Genomic DNA, 17,229 nt, shown 5'->3' with positions numbered 1-17,229 from the left:
ACAGAAGCCCTGGCCGCCTGACAGGCATTGCCACGTCTTGTGCTACTTCAGGGAGAGGGCGTGGCCACAGCCGGCGCGTACGTCACTTCTTGGGCCCGCCCCTCCGCGGCCTGAGTGGCTGGTAGGGCGGTACCCACCGGCCGAACGCCGTGACGCGAGAGGGGGCGAGGCCAGTGCGTGCCACGGAAGTCCCGTGGGAGGGGCGTGACGCACATCCGGCGCGTAGCTGGCGGTCCCGGGTACTGCTGGTCTGTGTGCTCTGAGGGAGGGTCGCGCCGCCAGCCACCGCGGGAGGAGCTCCTCGGGCCGTGAGTCGGGGTCCCAGCAGAAGAGGCGGCAGTGGGGCACGGGGCTCGGGGCGGGCGGCAGCGAAGGGCGGGGGCCGCGGTGGAGGGGCTGGGTGGGGGGGAAGTGACACGCAGGCGGTTCCGCGGGCCGGCTCTGGGCGGGGACGGGCCGCAGCTGCGGGGTGTCGTGGCGGCGTTCGGGTTTTTGGAACGGCTTCGTGGCCTCTGTGGCGGAGGAGCCTCGGTCCTCGGTGAGGCTAGCTGGAGCCCTGGGAGCTCAGCCTTGGGTTCTGCAGACCCGAGGGCCATGAGCCCCACGTTCAGCCTCTGGGCATCCGACGCCCTGTCTGGAATCCAGTGTTCACTCCTTCCACCAACACCCTCGCCTTTTTTCCTATGCATGGGAAAATTCCCTCTCGGGCGTGTATCATAGATGAACGAACGATACCATCATTTTTGCCCAGGCGAAGATGGTAACAAAGACCCTTTCTCGGTATTCTCCTGTTCTGGTGTTTTCCCAGTATTTGGCTCCATCTGCTCAGGTTGAGACGGAGGTTTAGGAGGAATTGGCAGAAAGCTGATCTTTGACATTTACCTCGCCACAACGTATAGTTCCTTAGGTTATAACCAGCTGCCTTCTACCCCAGGTTCATCTGGAGGGAATACGTACAAGTAAAGAGTACGTCTTTATTGGCTAGTGGTCATTTGGGGACTTCGCTTTTGTTTGTTTCCACCAGTCTTGATAATTGCAAGTTTTTACTTTAGGTTCAGGAATAGTGTTGTTGGTTTTAATGTTTTCTTAGCATTCCATAGATGATAGAGTAGATGAAGAATAGAAAAAGAGAATGTTCTTTAGGAAAAATACCATCGTGTAGGTGGTAAGTTAGGGAAGTAAGTTTCCTTTTTCGGAAGGTTTGTGACTGGAATTTTACGTTAGCAGGAAAGGCTTCGGTTTTAGGTGAGAGTTTTAAGTCCTTGGAGTTGACACTTTCAGCCACACAGCCTCGAAAAGGCAAGTAGCCTAAGAGTGTCCACATCCTCGTCTAGTTAAATGAGGCCAGAGATCCCTTCTTGAGAGAGTTGGGGAAAGGATGAAGTGAGAGATAGTGCAGGGACTGTGTAAATTCTAAGGTTGCTAAAACGTGAGTTGGTTCAGATCCTGAGATCTCAAGGACAGAGCAGTCAGCAAGGCCATTTACTCAACCTCGGACAGCAGGGCAACCCAACTCCTGGGATCTGGTAGGAGTCGCTACTTTTTAGCATCACTGACGAGTTCATTTTGATACTTTTTCTATATCATTTTAGTGGAAAGAATTTATGGGGATTTTAAAACAAAAACTGCAAAGGAAAATAAGTTAGAAAATCAAAATAATTCAGTTGCCACTTTAAAAAAAATTCCTTAAGTGATGCATAAAATTAAGCAGATGTAGAATACTTGCTTTCCTTTTCTTTGTTTTTTTTTTTTAAATATTTATTATGTATACAATAGTCTATCTGTGTGTATGCCTAAGGCCAGAAGAGGGCACCAGACCTTATTACAGATGGCTGTGAGCCACCATGTGGTTGCTGGGAATTGAACTCAGGACCTTTGGAAGAGCAGGCAATGCTCTTAACCACTGAGCCATCTCTCCAGCCCCCCCCCCCTTTTTTTTTTGAAGTAGTTTGACTGTGTAGCCCAGGCTGGCCTGGAACTTACTATATATAGGCAAAACTGCTACAAACTCAAGCTCATTTTCCTGCCTCAGCCTCCTAAGTGCTGTGACTAAAGTTTACACCGCCCTACCCATCTTGGGAATACTTCTAAAAAAGTAGTAAAAAATTTAGAAGTACCTATACTATTGGCGGCAAACCAGTACACGTGAATTTAGAAGTGCTGGGTTGTGAGGCCTGACCACAGTGGGAGTGATAGCCTGTTAAAGATGAACTGTGTTTCTCCAAAAATAACGTGAGAAAAACAAGGGAGGATGTTTCATTTGGGAAACTGTTTAAACTTAAGTATATACTTGTTACTGGACTTCTTAAAGTGCTAAGTTTAAAGATAAAGCAATCTCTGTCGTTCTCCCCCCCCCCCCCCCCCCCCCGTGTGTGTTCGGTTGGTTGGTTGGTTGTCAATGCCAAGAATCAAACACAGGGCTATGTATGTTAACTAAGTATGCTTTCCTAGCACTGGGCTACATCTCAGCCTCCCCTCCCTTAAAATTTTCATTTATTTTTGGAGATGAGATCTCTCAGGATTCAAGCTGTCTTAGAGTCACTATATAGCTGAGGCTGTCTTTGAACTCCTAATACTCTGCTTCTGCCTTCTAAGTGCTGGGATTATAGGTACAGGCCACAATGCCCTGGCTCCAGGGTGTTTTCTTTCCTTTCCCTTTCCTTTTTTTTGGGGGGGGGTGGGGGCAGGAGAAGGCAGGGTTTTGATGTATAGCTTAAGCTGGCTGGCCTTGAGCTTGTGATCTTCTTGAGCCTCTTGAATGGTGAGATCACAGGTGTGTGTACCCTTCCTGGCTATTTCTTAACCTATTAAATGTGGTCTGTGTTTCACAGTTTTCTGTCTGTACCTCTGACTAAACATTGTTCTTGTTTTCTGAAAGCTGAATGGACTAAGCATGAAGTAGATTCTAAGGTCAGGCCATAGGCTTAACCCCAATAACTAGCTAGTTTGCTTTTCATCTGCATATTGGAAGAATATAGGTAAGGCTTCACATGGTAGCTATTCAGGATGCTGAAGCCCTGGTGTTTGAAGCCAGCCTGGGACAACTCAGCAAGATCTTATCACTAAAAAGATAAAAGAACATATACATGTATACCACTGTATAGACACACATATTTTGTGGGTAACCAATCCTCCAATTACTGTTCATGACAGTTTTGTCTGATTGCAGTTGGCGGCATCTTGTATAAAGTTTGTCCTGAAAAAGTGTGGTTTTTCTTTTCCGTGCTAAACTAAGGCACTGATGTAAACGTTCAGGAAATGGATCTCTGAGAATCTTTACCGTTTCTCAGTATTTCTAAATCCTTTCCTCTTAACTACACTTAGAGCTTATATTTATATGCCTGTCAGTAGCCTTGAGTTGTATATTTTTCTAAGTCTATAGAAAATAGAAAAAGTAGTGTTGGTGCCTGTATTAATTGGCTTGTGCCAGCAGTCCAGTGCTATGTAGTTGAGACACTGTTTCAAAAGAACAAATAAGATATTTACTTGCTTTGGAGCCTCTTGCTGTATTACAAATGAGTATGGGCAGGGCTGGTCAAAGATTTTCCTGCCTCTGTTTCCCAAGTGCTGGGATTAAAGCCCAGTTTGGTTTGATTATTAAAGACATAGAATTCCAAAGAATGTTGCCAACTAGTAGGCACCAGTGGTTATCTAAGTGAATGGGCAGCTGACTGGAGCGAATACGTCTCACAGTAAAGGAGGCCGTTCTCTGAGTATCTGAATTTGCAGATAAGAAAATTCTAGAGGCTTCCCTTCATTTGTAAAACCTGTTTCAAGGGGGAAGGAGATTAGTTGGTCTTTGCAAGATTGATATTTTTGTTTGTTTTTCAAGACAGGGTTTCTCTGTGTAACCCTAGCTGTCTTATAAACTCACTTTGTAGACCAGGCTGGCCTCAAACTCAGAAATCTGCCTGTCTCTGTCTCCCAAGTTCTGGGATTAAAGGCATGCTCCACCACTACCTGGCACAAGATTGATTTTTATTTTATATATTTAAGGGTTTTGCTTGCTTGCATGCATGCTTACCATGGAGGCTAGGAGAGAGTATTAGATCCCCTGGAACATGAACAGTCATGTGGGTGCTGCAAGTCAAATCTGGGTCCTTTAGAAGAGCAGCAGGCATTCTTAACTGTTGAGCCATGTCTCCAGCTTTCCTAGTCTAGAAAACTTGGGTCTGTGAACATGTACCATGGCCAGAGAATAAGGCACATAGAAAGTTATTTTATTTTTATGTTTTACACAGGTTATAAACATCAATAATGTCTTTCATCTTTGAGTGGATCTACAATGGCTTCAGCAGTGTGCTCCAGTTCTTAGGTAAAGCCATTTTCATGAACTAAATTACAGGTTGCAATTACGTTGCCTCAATTTATACCTAAGGGACCTTTGGTGGGAAGAACATTAAGGCGTTCTTTTCTCTTGTAGGACTCTACAAGAAATCTGGAAAACTTGTATTCTTGGGTTTGGACAATGCAGGCAAAACCACTCTTCTTCACATGCTGAAAGATGACAGACTAGGCCAGCACGTACCAACACTGCATCCCAGTAAGTTTCAGAATACCAGGTGAGACCTTTTGATGGGCAGTGTCATGTGTGGAGGCTGAGTCTCCAATTCATGTAATTCTGTTACAACTGAGGTGAGGCCCCTGAAACCAGAATTTTTTGAAGTTACTCTTGATACACTCAGGTCAGTTACTCTGCGTCTCTGGAACTTTGTCACTGACTTTGCTGACCAGTTCCGTAATGAGATACAGCTTCCATATCTGATCTTAAGCAGAAAACTTTTGGAGAAAAGAAAAACAGAAGCTTTTAGCTTAAGACTATTTCTATTCCTGTGCCCTTTTAACAACATGAAAATGTAATTACATTTGCATTAGTACTGGTTTTTAGTACTAGCACTTGGACTTTTGGTTGGAAGTTTATTTCTTTTGCCTTCTTGTTTTGTTTTTGGCACTTTTAGCCTCAGAAGAGCTGACAATTGCTGGAATGACTTTTACCACTTTTGATCTTGGTGGACATGAACAAGGTAAGAGACTGAGGGTATTTTCTGAGACACAGTGGCACAGAAGTGTACCACTTAACCTTTTTAAAATTAAAAATTGTGTGTGCACATGCATAATGTATGGGGTGTGCATGCCATGGTGCTGGTGTGGAGGTTGGGAGACAACTTTGTGGACTTGGTTCTTTCATCCACCTTGTTGGGACTCAAGCTCGGGTCCCCATCCCAATGAGGCGAGGACTTCTATCCTTTGAACTGTCTCACCAGCCCTCATTTTACCTTGTATATTATTTGTATTTAGGATTAGAGTTTTACTACTCCAGTGAGGTTGTTTCGTCTGCTTTTCTTTTAGAGACAGGTTTCATGTATGTAGCCCAGGCTTTCCATGAGTTCCCTCGTGCTCTGCTCTCACCTCCCAGGTGCTAGGATTGCAGGCATGCACCACCATGCCTGAGTTTTTCTAATTTTAATTGTGTTTAAAAAAGTGTAAATATACAGGGAATTTTGTTTGTTTATAGATTTTGTCCAGATTTGCTAGTCTCTTTTAGTACATAGTGCTATTCATTTTATGAATCATTTGAGAAAGTTTTGTCTACTCAATGACATGTATAGGATCTCAATATATAGTTTTGTCTGGCCTGGAACTTTGCATAGACCAGGCTGGCCATAAAATATCATATTTATGTTTAGTTACCAAGTCTGTTTTGTATACTTTATTCAGTAGGATGTGAATATATGAGATTTTATTACTTAACAATTAATTTTAAATTTCTCAAAAATTTCCAGAAGAATACTGGGTATTTATGACCCCTTTCAACTGGTATTTTGTGTGCTCTGCTCATTTGGGACAGTTGAGACATTTTCTAATACCTTTTTGCTCAGCTCTAAGTCCTTTTTGCCTTATTTGGCCTATGTCTCTGTCTCTTAGATTCCCATAAAGTGTGTTCTATGGATATTTGTTTATTTGCTTTTAATTTACACCTATAAAATTTTCAAAATTGTTTTATTTTTATGGGTGCTTTGCCTGCGTATATGTTTATGTGCTGTCCGTATGTGCTATGTATGCCTGGTGCCCACAGAACCTAGTAGAGGGTATCGGATCCCCCAGAACTAGAGTTAGAGACATTCGTAATCTATTAGGTGGGTGCTGAGAATAGAACCCAAGTCCTTTGGAAGAGGAGCCAGTGTTCTTATTTGCTGAACCATTTCTCCAGCCTTGTCAATTTTTTTAAAAGTTTACTTTTAGGGCTGGAGAGATGACTCAGAGGTTAAGAGCATTGCCTGCTCTTCCAGAGGTCCTGAGTTCAATTCCCAGCAACCACATGGTGGCTCTCAACCAACCATCTGTAATGAGGTCTGGTGCCCTCTTCTGGCCTGCAGGCATACACACAGACAGAATATTGCATACATAATAAATAAATAAATAAATAAATAAATAAATAAATAAATAAATAAAGTTTGCTTTTATTTATAAAAGTTTTTGTGGGGGAGGGGGGTGTGTGCATGTGAATGTAGGTACTGGCAGAGGCATTGAATCCTCCTGAAGCTGGAGTTACAGACCGTGGTACTGGGAACTGAACTTGGGTCCAACAGTACACACCCTTAACCACTGAGTCATGTCTAGCCCCTGCTGACTTGTTTTCTGCTGTGCTGGGGATCAGACTCGGGGCCTGGTACATGTTAAGTAAGTGGTTTACCATTGAGCCACACCTCCAGTCTCCCTTCTGTGTATTTTAGAGATCTCCAGAATGGGTATTTTTGTCTGATGGACTCTCAGTTTGTATTTGGCAAAACTCTGGGAGCAGGGGTGAGCTGTTTAAGACTTGAGAATATTCTGAGAAGGCTGGGAAAAGAAACTAATTGCAATCCTGTGAGGGAGCATTTGAGAGGCAGAGACTCACTGGTCTCAATGCTTGAGGCCAGCCTGGTCTACAGAGTGAGAGTCCCCCTGCAACCAGGGCTACACAGAGAAACCGTATTAACGGGGGGNTTTTTTTTTTTTTTTTTTTCCCAGACAGGGTTTTGCTATAGTTTTATGTCCTGTTAAGGTGTGTGCCACCACCTCCCGGCTTAAATTAAGAATTTCTTAATATAATCTTTTCTTATTTTACATAGCTATCCCGTTCCCACCCCATCCCCACCTGCTCCCCATCTTAAGTACCGAACCTTGCCTCCAAGCCCCGAACTGATTTTGTTTTTAACTTTTTTTTTTAATATTTATTTTGTGTGTATGTGTTTTCACGCTTCAGCACACCTGTGGCGTGTAGAGAGCGACTTGTGGAACAAGTCTTTCCTTCCACTGTGTGGGCTCTAGAATTAGACTCAGGTGTCAGGCTTAGTGGTGGGTGCTCTTACCTGCTGAGCCGTCTCACTGGCTTCTGGCCCTCAACTCTTCTTGATCTTCCTACCTCAGGCTCCCAGCTGCTATCACACACAGGTGTATGTGTGACTGCCATTTGAGAGGAGTTACTACAGTATTGTGCTTCTTGATGATTTTTATTTGTGTGACTTCTTAAATTTTAATTTATGAAAGTCACACAGGCTTGTGATAAACTGTCATGTATGACAAGGAGTGAGAGTGAAAACTGCAGTCTCTGTCCCACCCCACTTTAGAGGCAGCCAGGCGACCATGCGGATCTGCCTCCTTTGTGATCCATGTGAGCACCGGAAATATAATACAGTCTGGGTGTGGTGGCACATGTCTGCAATTCCAGCACCCCAGCACTAGGGACGTGAGTGTCAGCTTGGACCATGTGGGAAGGTCCTGTCTCAAAAAGCAAATCCCTTAAGTTGTGAGAATGTAGCTCACCAATCCTCACCCCCAATGCCTTGAAATTATAGTACGTTAAAGCACTACTTTGAAACATTCACCATGTCTTGTCACAAAAAAGTAATCACATAAATAAATTATTTATTGCTGGCATGTTGGCACAGATCTGTAATTTCAGTAATGGGGATCTGATGGAGAGTTCAAGGCCAGCCCAGGCTGCACAATGTTGTGGGAGCATATCTCAGGACAATGATAAACAGAAAGCGTTGCTTAATTATTGGAAACTGAGTACCTGGCCTGAAAGTTTCAAGTACCTACCAGGTCCACCTTTCAAGTCTGTCAGCACACATACAAATTAGCTATTAGGAATTACCATGGAACCAAAATTATATGAACAATTAAATCATATTATCATGTTTTAACTTGGAGGTTGCAAACAAAGGTAGCTCCAGGGTCCAAACTGGTGAGTTTATTATTTCCTCATTTACAGCATTGGAACTGGTGGAGATTTTGGCAAACTTTAACGAAGGGGACAGCCACTAAGTTACAGATGGGTATGGAGTTGCTAGGTTTACCCTTTGTCAAGGAAGGCAGAACCTCCTAGATTTCAAAGCTCAGGATTTTCTCATAGGCCATCAATATGTATCCTCTGTTTTAACTACCATTGGCGGCCAGGACGTGGTAAGCTTGGCAAATCTCACTCTATAGACCATTACGTTATTCACTTGTCAACTGTTTTGTTGATCTACAAATTTTGTCTTTTAGCACGTCGGGTTTGGAAAAATTATCTGCCAGCGATTAATGGGATAGTTTTTCTGGTGGACTGTGCGGATCATTCTCGCCTCGTGGAATCCAAAATTGAGCTTAATGTAGGTTTTATTTTATATATATCTTTTCCTTTCTTGCCCTTTGTGTTAAGAACTGCAATTCTGTAGTGCCAGTACTTAATGTGGTCAGAGTGCTAGAAGAACGGATTTTAAAATCTGAGACATGGGATTTGCCTTTTTTAAGATGTATTTATTTTATGTCTGTGAGAGTTTGTCTGAATCTGTATATGAGTTCTATGTGTTTGCCTGGTGCCTGCAGAGGCCAGAGAAGGGCACTAGATTTCCTAGAAATGGAGCTAACCGATAATAAACAATTATGAGCCATCGTGTGGGTGCTGGGATGGTTCTGGAAGAGCAGCCAGTGCTCTCAACAAACTGCTGGTCCATCTCTCTAACCCAGTGAGATTTAGTTTTTCAATGTCCTGAGGAACCTCAGCTTGAACTTGAATAAATAGTGTTTTTAGGTCATATGGCTCAGGCTGCTCACAACACTCCTCATTTCTGCCTGTTGTCCCAGCCTAGTTAGTAGTGTTCCCTTGTTGTGGTAGCTCTTTATGTAGTCTTGGTATAGTGAAACTCTGAGAGAGTTTTTATACTTTTAAAAAAAAGATTTATTTATGTATTATGTCTTTGGGTGTCTTGTCTGCTTGTACATCTGTGCTCCAGAAGAGGGTATCAGATCTCATAGGACTTCAGTTATAGATGGTTGTGAGCCTCCATGTGAGTGCTGAGAGTTGAACTTCAGATCTGGAAGAACAGCCAGTGCTCTTAACCAGTATGCCATCTCTCCAGCCCTGAGTTTTTATATTTTTAAATCTACTTCTTCAGAGTCATGTGATGGACTTTGGTGGTCCGCTAGCACGCTCAAGTTTTTTACTCACTTTGGGTTTTCTCCTTTGTCAGACTTTCTGTAATGTTCTTTGTAATGCCTATTTCTTTACCTGTATCTTGTCGTTTTTATTTCTAAAATTATTTTATATGCGTATTTGCATACATGTATGTATGTGTACCACATGCATGCTTGGTGCTTATAGAGGCCAGAAGAAAATGTCATATCTCATGGAACTGGAGTTAAAGAAGATTGTGAGCTGGGTACTGAGAACCAAATCCAAGTCCTACAAAAGCAGTGCTCTTAATCACATAGCCGTCTCTACAGTGCCGTCTCTCCATCTCTTTCCTTTGTTTTTCTTCTTTGGTTTTTTTGAGACAGGGTTTCTCTGTGTAACAGTCCAGGCTGTCCTGGAACTCACTCTGTCGCTCAACCTGGCCTCGAACTCACAGAGACCCACCTGCCTCTGCCTCCCAAGTGCTGTGATTAAAGGCGGGCACCACCCCGCCTGGCCTTTTGTCTGTCTGTCTGTCTGTCTCTCTCGCTCGCTCGCTATCTCTCTATCATCTATCAATCAATCCCATGCTCGCTGGTGTTATGTCTGTGTAAAGGTGTCAGAAACTCTGAAACTGGAGTTACAGACAGGTGTGCACTGCCATTTGAATTGAACCTGGATCCTCTGGAAGAGCAGAGAGTGTTCTTACCCACTGAACCATCTCTCCAGCCCCTACTTTATTGTCTCTCTCTCTCTTTTACTTTATACTCTTGATTTAATTTTTGCTTTATTAATTTGGTTGTCTTTTTTGGAGACAGTCTTGCTGTATAGACCAGCCTGGCCTCTTCTGCAGCGTCCCAAATGCTGAGATTGTTAGAGTGCTCCATATGTCCAGCTAGTGTTAGCTCTTGCACTTGTTCTTCTGCTTGGTCCTCAATAGGCTAGTCTAATGCTTCTTCCATATCATCTGCATGGTGGTGCCCTCACCCACACCTGCTGAGCTCCAGCCTCACAGTGCTGCCTACTAGATGGCCCTTCCTGAAGTGAAGCTAGTGATTGTTCTTCTCCAGCATCCTGGACATGCTCTGGGAACCTGTAAATTGTTGTAGATTCTCCCACTACCCTGCATGCAGTGGCATGCCAGAGGGAACTTGTCACTCATCCCCTTGCTTGTTTCCTTTAATGGTTTTAATCACTTTCAGGGTAAAAGCACACACGTTCTTCCAACTCTGCTTTCCTGTAGTGAGAATCAGGTCTTGAAATCCATGCCCACATTGTCTCCTTTTTTGTCTGATATATTGTTTCAGACCCTTTCCTCAATTCTTTCCAGAATCCTTCTTGTTCAATCCAATAATTGCTGCTGTCTTACAGATCCTCTCTTAGGTGAGCACTGCGAACAGACAGTGTTTATCAGTTTACTGTCCTGAAGGTGTAGATCTGCTGATTTCAGGTGCACATTCTTTAGGATCTAGTGCGATTTAACATTCGGGTTGTCAGTTGCCATCTGTTGTTGCACATCTGTGTAAATGTCTTAATTCAGTTAAGCGGTGCTCAGTGTGGCTTCCTGAATTCTCACACTGTTGCATAGCTATTGTTTGTACCCTTTCTTCTTTCCACCTACCAAGTTCTGCCCTTCTGTGGAGCCTGGTTTCAATTCCAAATCTTGGATAAGATTTTGTTCAAGCATGACTTGTTACGCTAGTGTTGACTTTCTGTCCTCGTTCATTGTGACACTCAGTATGTTCTGGTTTTACCTTGGGTTTGTTAACAGACATGAACCCAGGGCATCTCACTTGTGATCCTCTTGGCACCTAATGCCAACATGAGCCGTTCGTCAGATGCAAAGAGGACCACATGGGGGCTGGAGAGATGGCTCAGCGGTTAAGAGCATTGCCTGTTCTTCCAAAGGTCCTGAGTTCAATTCCCAGCAACCACATGGTGGCACACAACCATCTGTAATGAGGTCTGGTACCCTCTTCTGGCTAACTGTATAAATAATAAATAAATAAATATTAAAAAAAAAGAGGACCACATGATGCCTCATCAAACAATAGAGGTTGGCTTTTGTTACGTGATGAGCCTTCATTTTCTAAGCTGCTCACTTGGGTTTGTTTGCTGTTTTAATTCTGTTTTTAGGCTTTAATGACTGATGAAACAATATCCAATGTGCCAATTCTTATCTTGGGAAACAAAATTGACAGGACAGATGCTATCAGTGAAGAAAAACTCCGTGAAATATTTGGGCTCTATGGACAGACCACAGGAAAGGTAAGAAAAAGTCTTAAAGGAGGTGTGAAGAGGATACTCACGGCACTTAAACATGAGTGCTTTTCCTTTTTTGTTTTTTGATTCAGGGTCTCTTCAGTGTGAATGTTTTATCAGGACATATCCTTTAGCCATCATCCTCCCTCTTCCCTCTCCTTTTTCCTTTCCTCCTTCCCAGTGATAGAAAAAGGGCCTTGAACCCAGGGCCTTGTACATGCTAAGTACTATACCACTGAGCTATACTCCTACCTCCTTTACCTGTTTTCTAGTGCCTAATAATTGAAGAAATTGTAGAAATGGCAGTTTTCTTTTAATATTTTATGCGTATGGGCATTTTGCCTGCATATATGCCTGTGCACCATAAATATGCAGTCCTCACGGATGTCAGAAGAAGGTGTTGGATATCCTGGGACTGATGTTAGAGATGGTTGTTAGCCACTATTAGGTGCTAATTATCAGGGCCTGCTCTAACAAATCCAGCTGGATAGGGGCATGAGGAGCAAGCTCCAACAGCTAACTAATGTTTGTTTATTTTGGGGTTTAAAAATATTAATTTTTTTTTCAAAACTTTTTTTTAAAGACTTAATTTATTTATTAAGTATACAGTGTTCTGGCGTGTATGCCTGCAGGCCAGAAGAGGGCACCAGGTCTCATTACAGATGGTTGTGAGCCACCATGTGATTGCTGGGAATTGAACTCAGAACCTCTGGAAGAGCAGTCAGTGTTCTTAACCTCTGAGCCATCTTTCCAGACTAAAAATATTAATTATTATTACTATTTTGAAACAAAGTCTATGTAGACCAAGCTAGCCTTGAACTCTTAGAGATCTGCCTGTCTCTGCCTCCCCAGTGCTGGGAATAAAGGTGTGTGCCAGGACACTTGACTTCAGTCTTTTGAAGAATTTTTGGGGGCTGAGGAGAGGGCTCAGCAATTAAGAGTACGTCCTACTTATACAGAGAACCCAAGTTTATTTCTCGGTACCCATGTTGGGCAACCACTTATAACTCTAGCTCCAGGGAATCTGACATCAGTTAATGGCCTCCATGGGCACTGTATTCATCTGCACATTGCCACAGACACACATATATATGCATAATTAAAAAATAAAAATATTTAAAAAGTATTAGTTATTTATGTTTTCCAGGTATTAAAGATCAAAGCACTCATTATCCTCGGTGCTTCTTGCTGATAGATGTGAAACTATTTTCCCATTTTGCCAGTGAGGAAATAGTGGTTTGTTCAGGTTTGTATAGCAAATGGATAATAAAACCAGAAATAGAACTGGAATGTCCTACATTAGTGTGCCCTGTAATGCGAAGAGAGGCTCTGGTCTAGAAAAGCAGACTGTGATGAGAGAAAATACAGAAATATAAACCCGGCTCTTTCTGTATGTGTCATTACTTGTTCATGTATGGAAAGACCTGAGTCAACTTTGGCTGCCATTTTCTTTTCCTTTTTTTTTAAACTGCCATTTATTTTATTATTTTTATGAGCTATAAATTTTTCTCAACTCCCCCTTTTCTCCCCTTGCCCCCTCTCCTATGGTCCCCGGCTGTCATTTTCAATGAAAGAATTTTTATCTATTAGGTTAGGTTGCCTAGCCAACAAGCTTCAGGAATCAACCTGGTTCTGTACTCTCTCAGCACAGGGATCACAGATGTGTCCCACCGTGCCTAGCTATGTGGGTGCTGGGGATCTCACCCTTGCGCATCAGGCACATTGTCCACTAAGCTATTTTCCCCTGTTCTGTCTTCTGCTTTTAAATTTTAACTGTTGTCTATGAACTTTTTTTTTTTTACATTATTCCCATTTATTTATTTTTTTGAGACAGAGTCTTTCTGTGTAGCCTTGGATAACCTGGGACTGTAGACTGGATTCTGACTCACAGAGATCCACCTGCCACTGCCTCCAGATGGCTGGGAGTAAAGATGTGCGCCACCATGCCTGGCTTAGCTCCATATCCTTTGTTTTGACTCATTATCTGTTTATTTCTAGAAATGCTTCCAGGCCAGGTGTGGTGATGCACACTGAGGGTAGCCCTGGGCTACACTGAAAACCTGCCTATGTTGCATGTGTTTATTAGTGTGGGTGTGAGTGCTTCCTCCTCCTTTCTGTAGGAGTGCTACATACACAGCAGTGTCTCCCATGCAGCCCGACAGTGTCTATTCCTGATTGCTTATGTTAACGAATGTGCTAAAATGTTCAAGCTCGTTGTCTGTCAGAGGACATACTGGGTCCATGGGTTCCGGAAGTTCTCTTTACAGTTCCTTGTCATAACTGCCCAGATGAATGTTGGGTATTCAGAGCATGTTTTCAGGATGAGGCAGTATGTAGAAGCTGTTAATTTTTATTCTGAAACTGGAGGCTGCAGAAGTAATCTGTATGGCCAGATATATTTTGTAGTTACTGTCTATGTTTATTTGTGCTTTTGCATGTGGAGGTCCTAACAGGGCTTTCTGGGCTTTTCCTCCCTTAGGGAAATGTGTCTCTGAAAGAGCTGAACGCCCGCCCCATGGAAGTATTCATGTGCAGTGTGCTCAAGAGGCAAGGCTACGGCGAGGGCTTCCGCTGGCTCTCCCAGTATATTGACTGATGTTTGGACAGTGAAAATAAAGAGTTTTTCTTCTGGACTGATCCTATTCACAGCTTCCTCATGGACTTTCCTAATACAACAAGGAAAGCTCTCCAACCATGTCTGGCGTTGAGAAGCCATGCATCTCTGTCTACGCTCATCGCCCAGTGGTGACATGTGCTCTTCTCCACTCGTGGGAAGTAACACTGCCTGCCTGCTGATGCAGGTCAGTGTGCAGGGACTTGGGCTGGCAGGATTTGCCAGGGAAAGCTGGGTGCCATCATGGGACACCTGGAAAGAAAAACACGTCTCACCACTGGTTGATTTCAAAAGAAAGTGATTCTATTTTTTAAAGAAAGTGTTGTTAATGTAATTGGTATCCCTTCTCTAACTTTTTGAGTTCACAATTTACTTGGTCCAGATTTTCTATTCTTTTTTTTTTTTAACCTAGTAAATGAAATTTAGGTACTTCATAAAATTATGAACAGATAGCGCGCTGGAGGCCAGAGCTCCCCTGTGTAACTGCCTTGTTGGAGGTGGCACCTGAGAGGACGGTGCCTTGGCCTTACTGGGGGCGGGCGGTCTCCACTGTGGTCGAGTGGGAAAGTGTCATTGTTACATTGTCAGCTTTACTTGCAGTTTGCGGTCAGCAGGCTTTGCTTTTATACTGTTGTGGAATTTCATCTCTGTGTAACACCTTGCCTTTTTCACTGTAGATATAAAAAGTGACTTTTGCCTCATGGAAGAGTTAACGTCTCTCATGTAGACCCCATGCTAAGAGTGTCTCAGAAGCGTTTGAGTAATTCTAGGGGATGGACATGTTCTGAACAGGAGGGGATACAGGTCAACAGCTTAAGGCTCTGAATTCTGTTGGTAGAGGACCTCTCCGTCTGCTCTGGTAGCAACAAGTGCACCAAGGATATATATTCAGTGGGCTCCTGTTTTCCACTCCAGTAGGAAGCAGAGAAAACATGAAATGGTCTTCCTGTTTGGCTCTGGGGCACCCCCTGGCAGCAGTGAGCACTGGCGGGAAAGCAGCAGCCCTCTGAGGATTATGAACGTGATTTTTACAGCATTTTGTTGTCTTGGGTTTTCATGATGTTAACTTTATATTCTCCCCTTGTAGTAGATGAAAGGCGAGTAGATGGTCTGCAGAAGGGAGGGTGTCTTACTTCTTGCTTCCCTTACTGCAAGGTGAGAGGTAGGTTCTTAGGTGAAAATTATGATTCTGCTGCATTGTGACAGGCTTGTGTCCTCAAGAGGATAGGGAAGATGGGTAGCACACTCCTGGAGAGTGAGTTCTCGCGTGTTAGTTTTGAGCACTGAGCATGTGGGACAGTGTTCTCTCATGCTGCCAGGTTCCCAGTGTAGAGGCTTGGTGAGGTATCTTGTCTGTAAAGTACATGCATTGTTCACCCACGAATAGGTGGAATGAGAACTGTCGGTGTGGAAAGGGTTGTTAAACCTTAATGAAGGAATCTAGCTGACGGCGAGTGAACTAGGGTAGGTACCGGGTGTGCTTTTCACTACCTTCGGCTAAAGGCTGGCTGCCCATAGGGTCTCTGTCCAGGCACATGGCAGTGATTGCCTCAGTGTTGGTTTTCTTATTTGTCTTCCTCATTTGTCCCTAATCGCCCTATAGCAAGCTAGAAGACTGGACTCTGCCCAGGGTGGCTCTTTGTGAAAGTGGTTTATTCTGGCCACCGGAGAAAGAGATTACTGAAAAGTGGCACCAGTCTGTTTCCTGCCCCACAGACACCATCTTAAGTGGCCAGAAGAAGCTGCTGCAGTGAGCACAACTCCACCCGAGGGTCAGGGCCCCTTGTCCAGGGCCTCCGATGAACTGAGTGAGACTCCATTCTGTATATCAGAGTGTACATGTGTCCTATTTCAGCAAAAGTAAAACTGTCATTTACAAAGGAAGGTCAGTCTGTATCCTAAGCATTTTAATAAAAAGCTAAAATGAACTTGCCTCTTTTTTTCATTGATTTGTTCAGAGTGAACATGCAGTTTTCCCTGTGTTGGGAGGAAAAACAAAAGTTCTTTCTTACATATAGGGAGAAAGAAAAAGGTTGGGCACTGATAGTAGCAAATGTAGTACTGTTTGACCACCTTGCATATGCTTTGGACCTGGGGTTGGCCATCTCTGCTTGAACATACTGACAGCTCTTATTCCACAGCACTGGAGTGAATCATCACTTGTGATTCTGCCTTTACAGTTGCTTATAGAAAGCACCAGAGGAGCCAGGCAGTGGTGGCAGACACCTTTAATCCCAGCACTCAGGAGGCAGAGATGGCCTGGTATACAGAGCAAGTTCCAAGACAGGCTCCAAAGCTACAGAGAAACCCTATCTCAAAAAAGAAAAAAGAAAGCACCATAGGACAAAAAACAAAATACAAAAAAATTAATAATAAAACCACAACAGGATTTTTTGTTTGTTTTGCTTTGTTTTTCAAGACAGAGTATCTCTGTATAATAGTCCTGGCTGTCCTAGAACTCATTCTGTAGACCAGGCTGACCTCAAACTCAGCTCCACCTGTCTCTGCCTCCAGAGTGCTGGGATTAAAAGGTGTGTGCCACCACCACCTGGCCACAGCAGGTTCTTTAAGGCAAAGGATGGAGCTGGATGTGTCCTGTGGTCACCATTGCAGTGGAAAGAGACTATGGTTCTGCGGGCGAAGGGTATGTTTGCTGGGGCAGAGAGCCTAGTACTGAGGTCAGCCACAGCTGCTGGCTGACTGATTGCTGTACTATGGTCTGCCTTAAACAGAAAAGCTTCATAAGGAACAGGGTGTCGGAGGGTTGGGGGGGGCATCCAGGGGAAATTGTTGGGTTCTAGAGAGAAGGTCTTAACTGCCAGGAAGTTGGGGAAAGTAGATCTGTGGTCACCCGTGTCAGCAAACCAAGACTGCTTACCCTGGGGTGACTGTTTTAATTGCAGTTCTGCCCTGCTCAGCTATATTAGCTAGGTTG

The 17,229-nt window shown here is 43.6% G+C and overlaps 1 protein-coding gene across 2 annotated transcripts; it reads left to right on the top strand.

The window, feature by feature from the left end:
- Window positions 1–160: 160 nt before the first annotated feature.
- Window positions 161–16,222, top strand: Sar1a (secretion associated Ras related GTPase 1A). Of its 2 annotated transcripts, XM_050140821.1 has the most exons (7): window positions 161–308; window positions 4,242–4,315; window positions 4,424–4,543; window positions 4,959–5,024; window positions 8,533–8,636; window positions 11,555–11,686; window positions 14,160–16,222. In XM_050140821.1, exons 2-7 carry the CDS (start codon window positions 4,258–4,260, stop codon window positions 14,274–14,276), a joined length of 597 nt encoding a protein of 198 aa, XP_049996778.1. In that variant the 5' UTR covers window positions 161–308; window positions 4,242–4,257; the 3' UTR covers window positions 14,277–16,222. The 2 variants fall into 2 exon arrangements, with proteins under 2 accessions (XP_049996778.1, XP_049996783.1); XM_050140826.1 differs by lacking the exon at window positions 4,959–5,024.
- Window positions 16,223–17,229: the final 1,007 nt, after the last annotated feature.

Source organism: Alexandromys fortis, unplaced genomic scaffold (genome assembly GCF_014885135.2).
Source record: "Alexandromys fortis isolate MF-2015 unplaced genomic scaffold, M_Fortis_MF-2015_v1.1 scaffold_9, whole genome shotgun sequence".
NCBI lineage: Eukaryota > Metazoa > Chordata > Mammalia > Rodentia > Cricetidae > Alexandromys > Alexandromys fortis.
This window is presented reverse-complemented; position numbering and strand designations above follow the sequence as displayed.

Coding starts and splice junctions, on each gene's coding strand:
- Sar1a (XM_050140821.1), top strand. CDS start 4,258: ATGTCTTTCATCTTTGAGTGGATCTACAATGGCTTCAGCAGTGTGCTC. Junction 4,316..4,423: donor CAGTGTGCTCCAGTTCTTAG/GTAAAGCCATTT, acceptor TTTCTCTTGTAG/GACTCTACAAGAAATCTGGA. Junction 4,544..4,958: donor CGTACCAACACTGCATCCCA/GTAAGTTTCAGA, acceptor TGGCACTTTTAG/CCTCAGAAGAGCTGACAATT.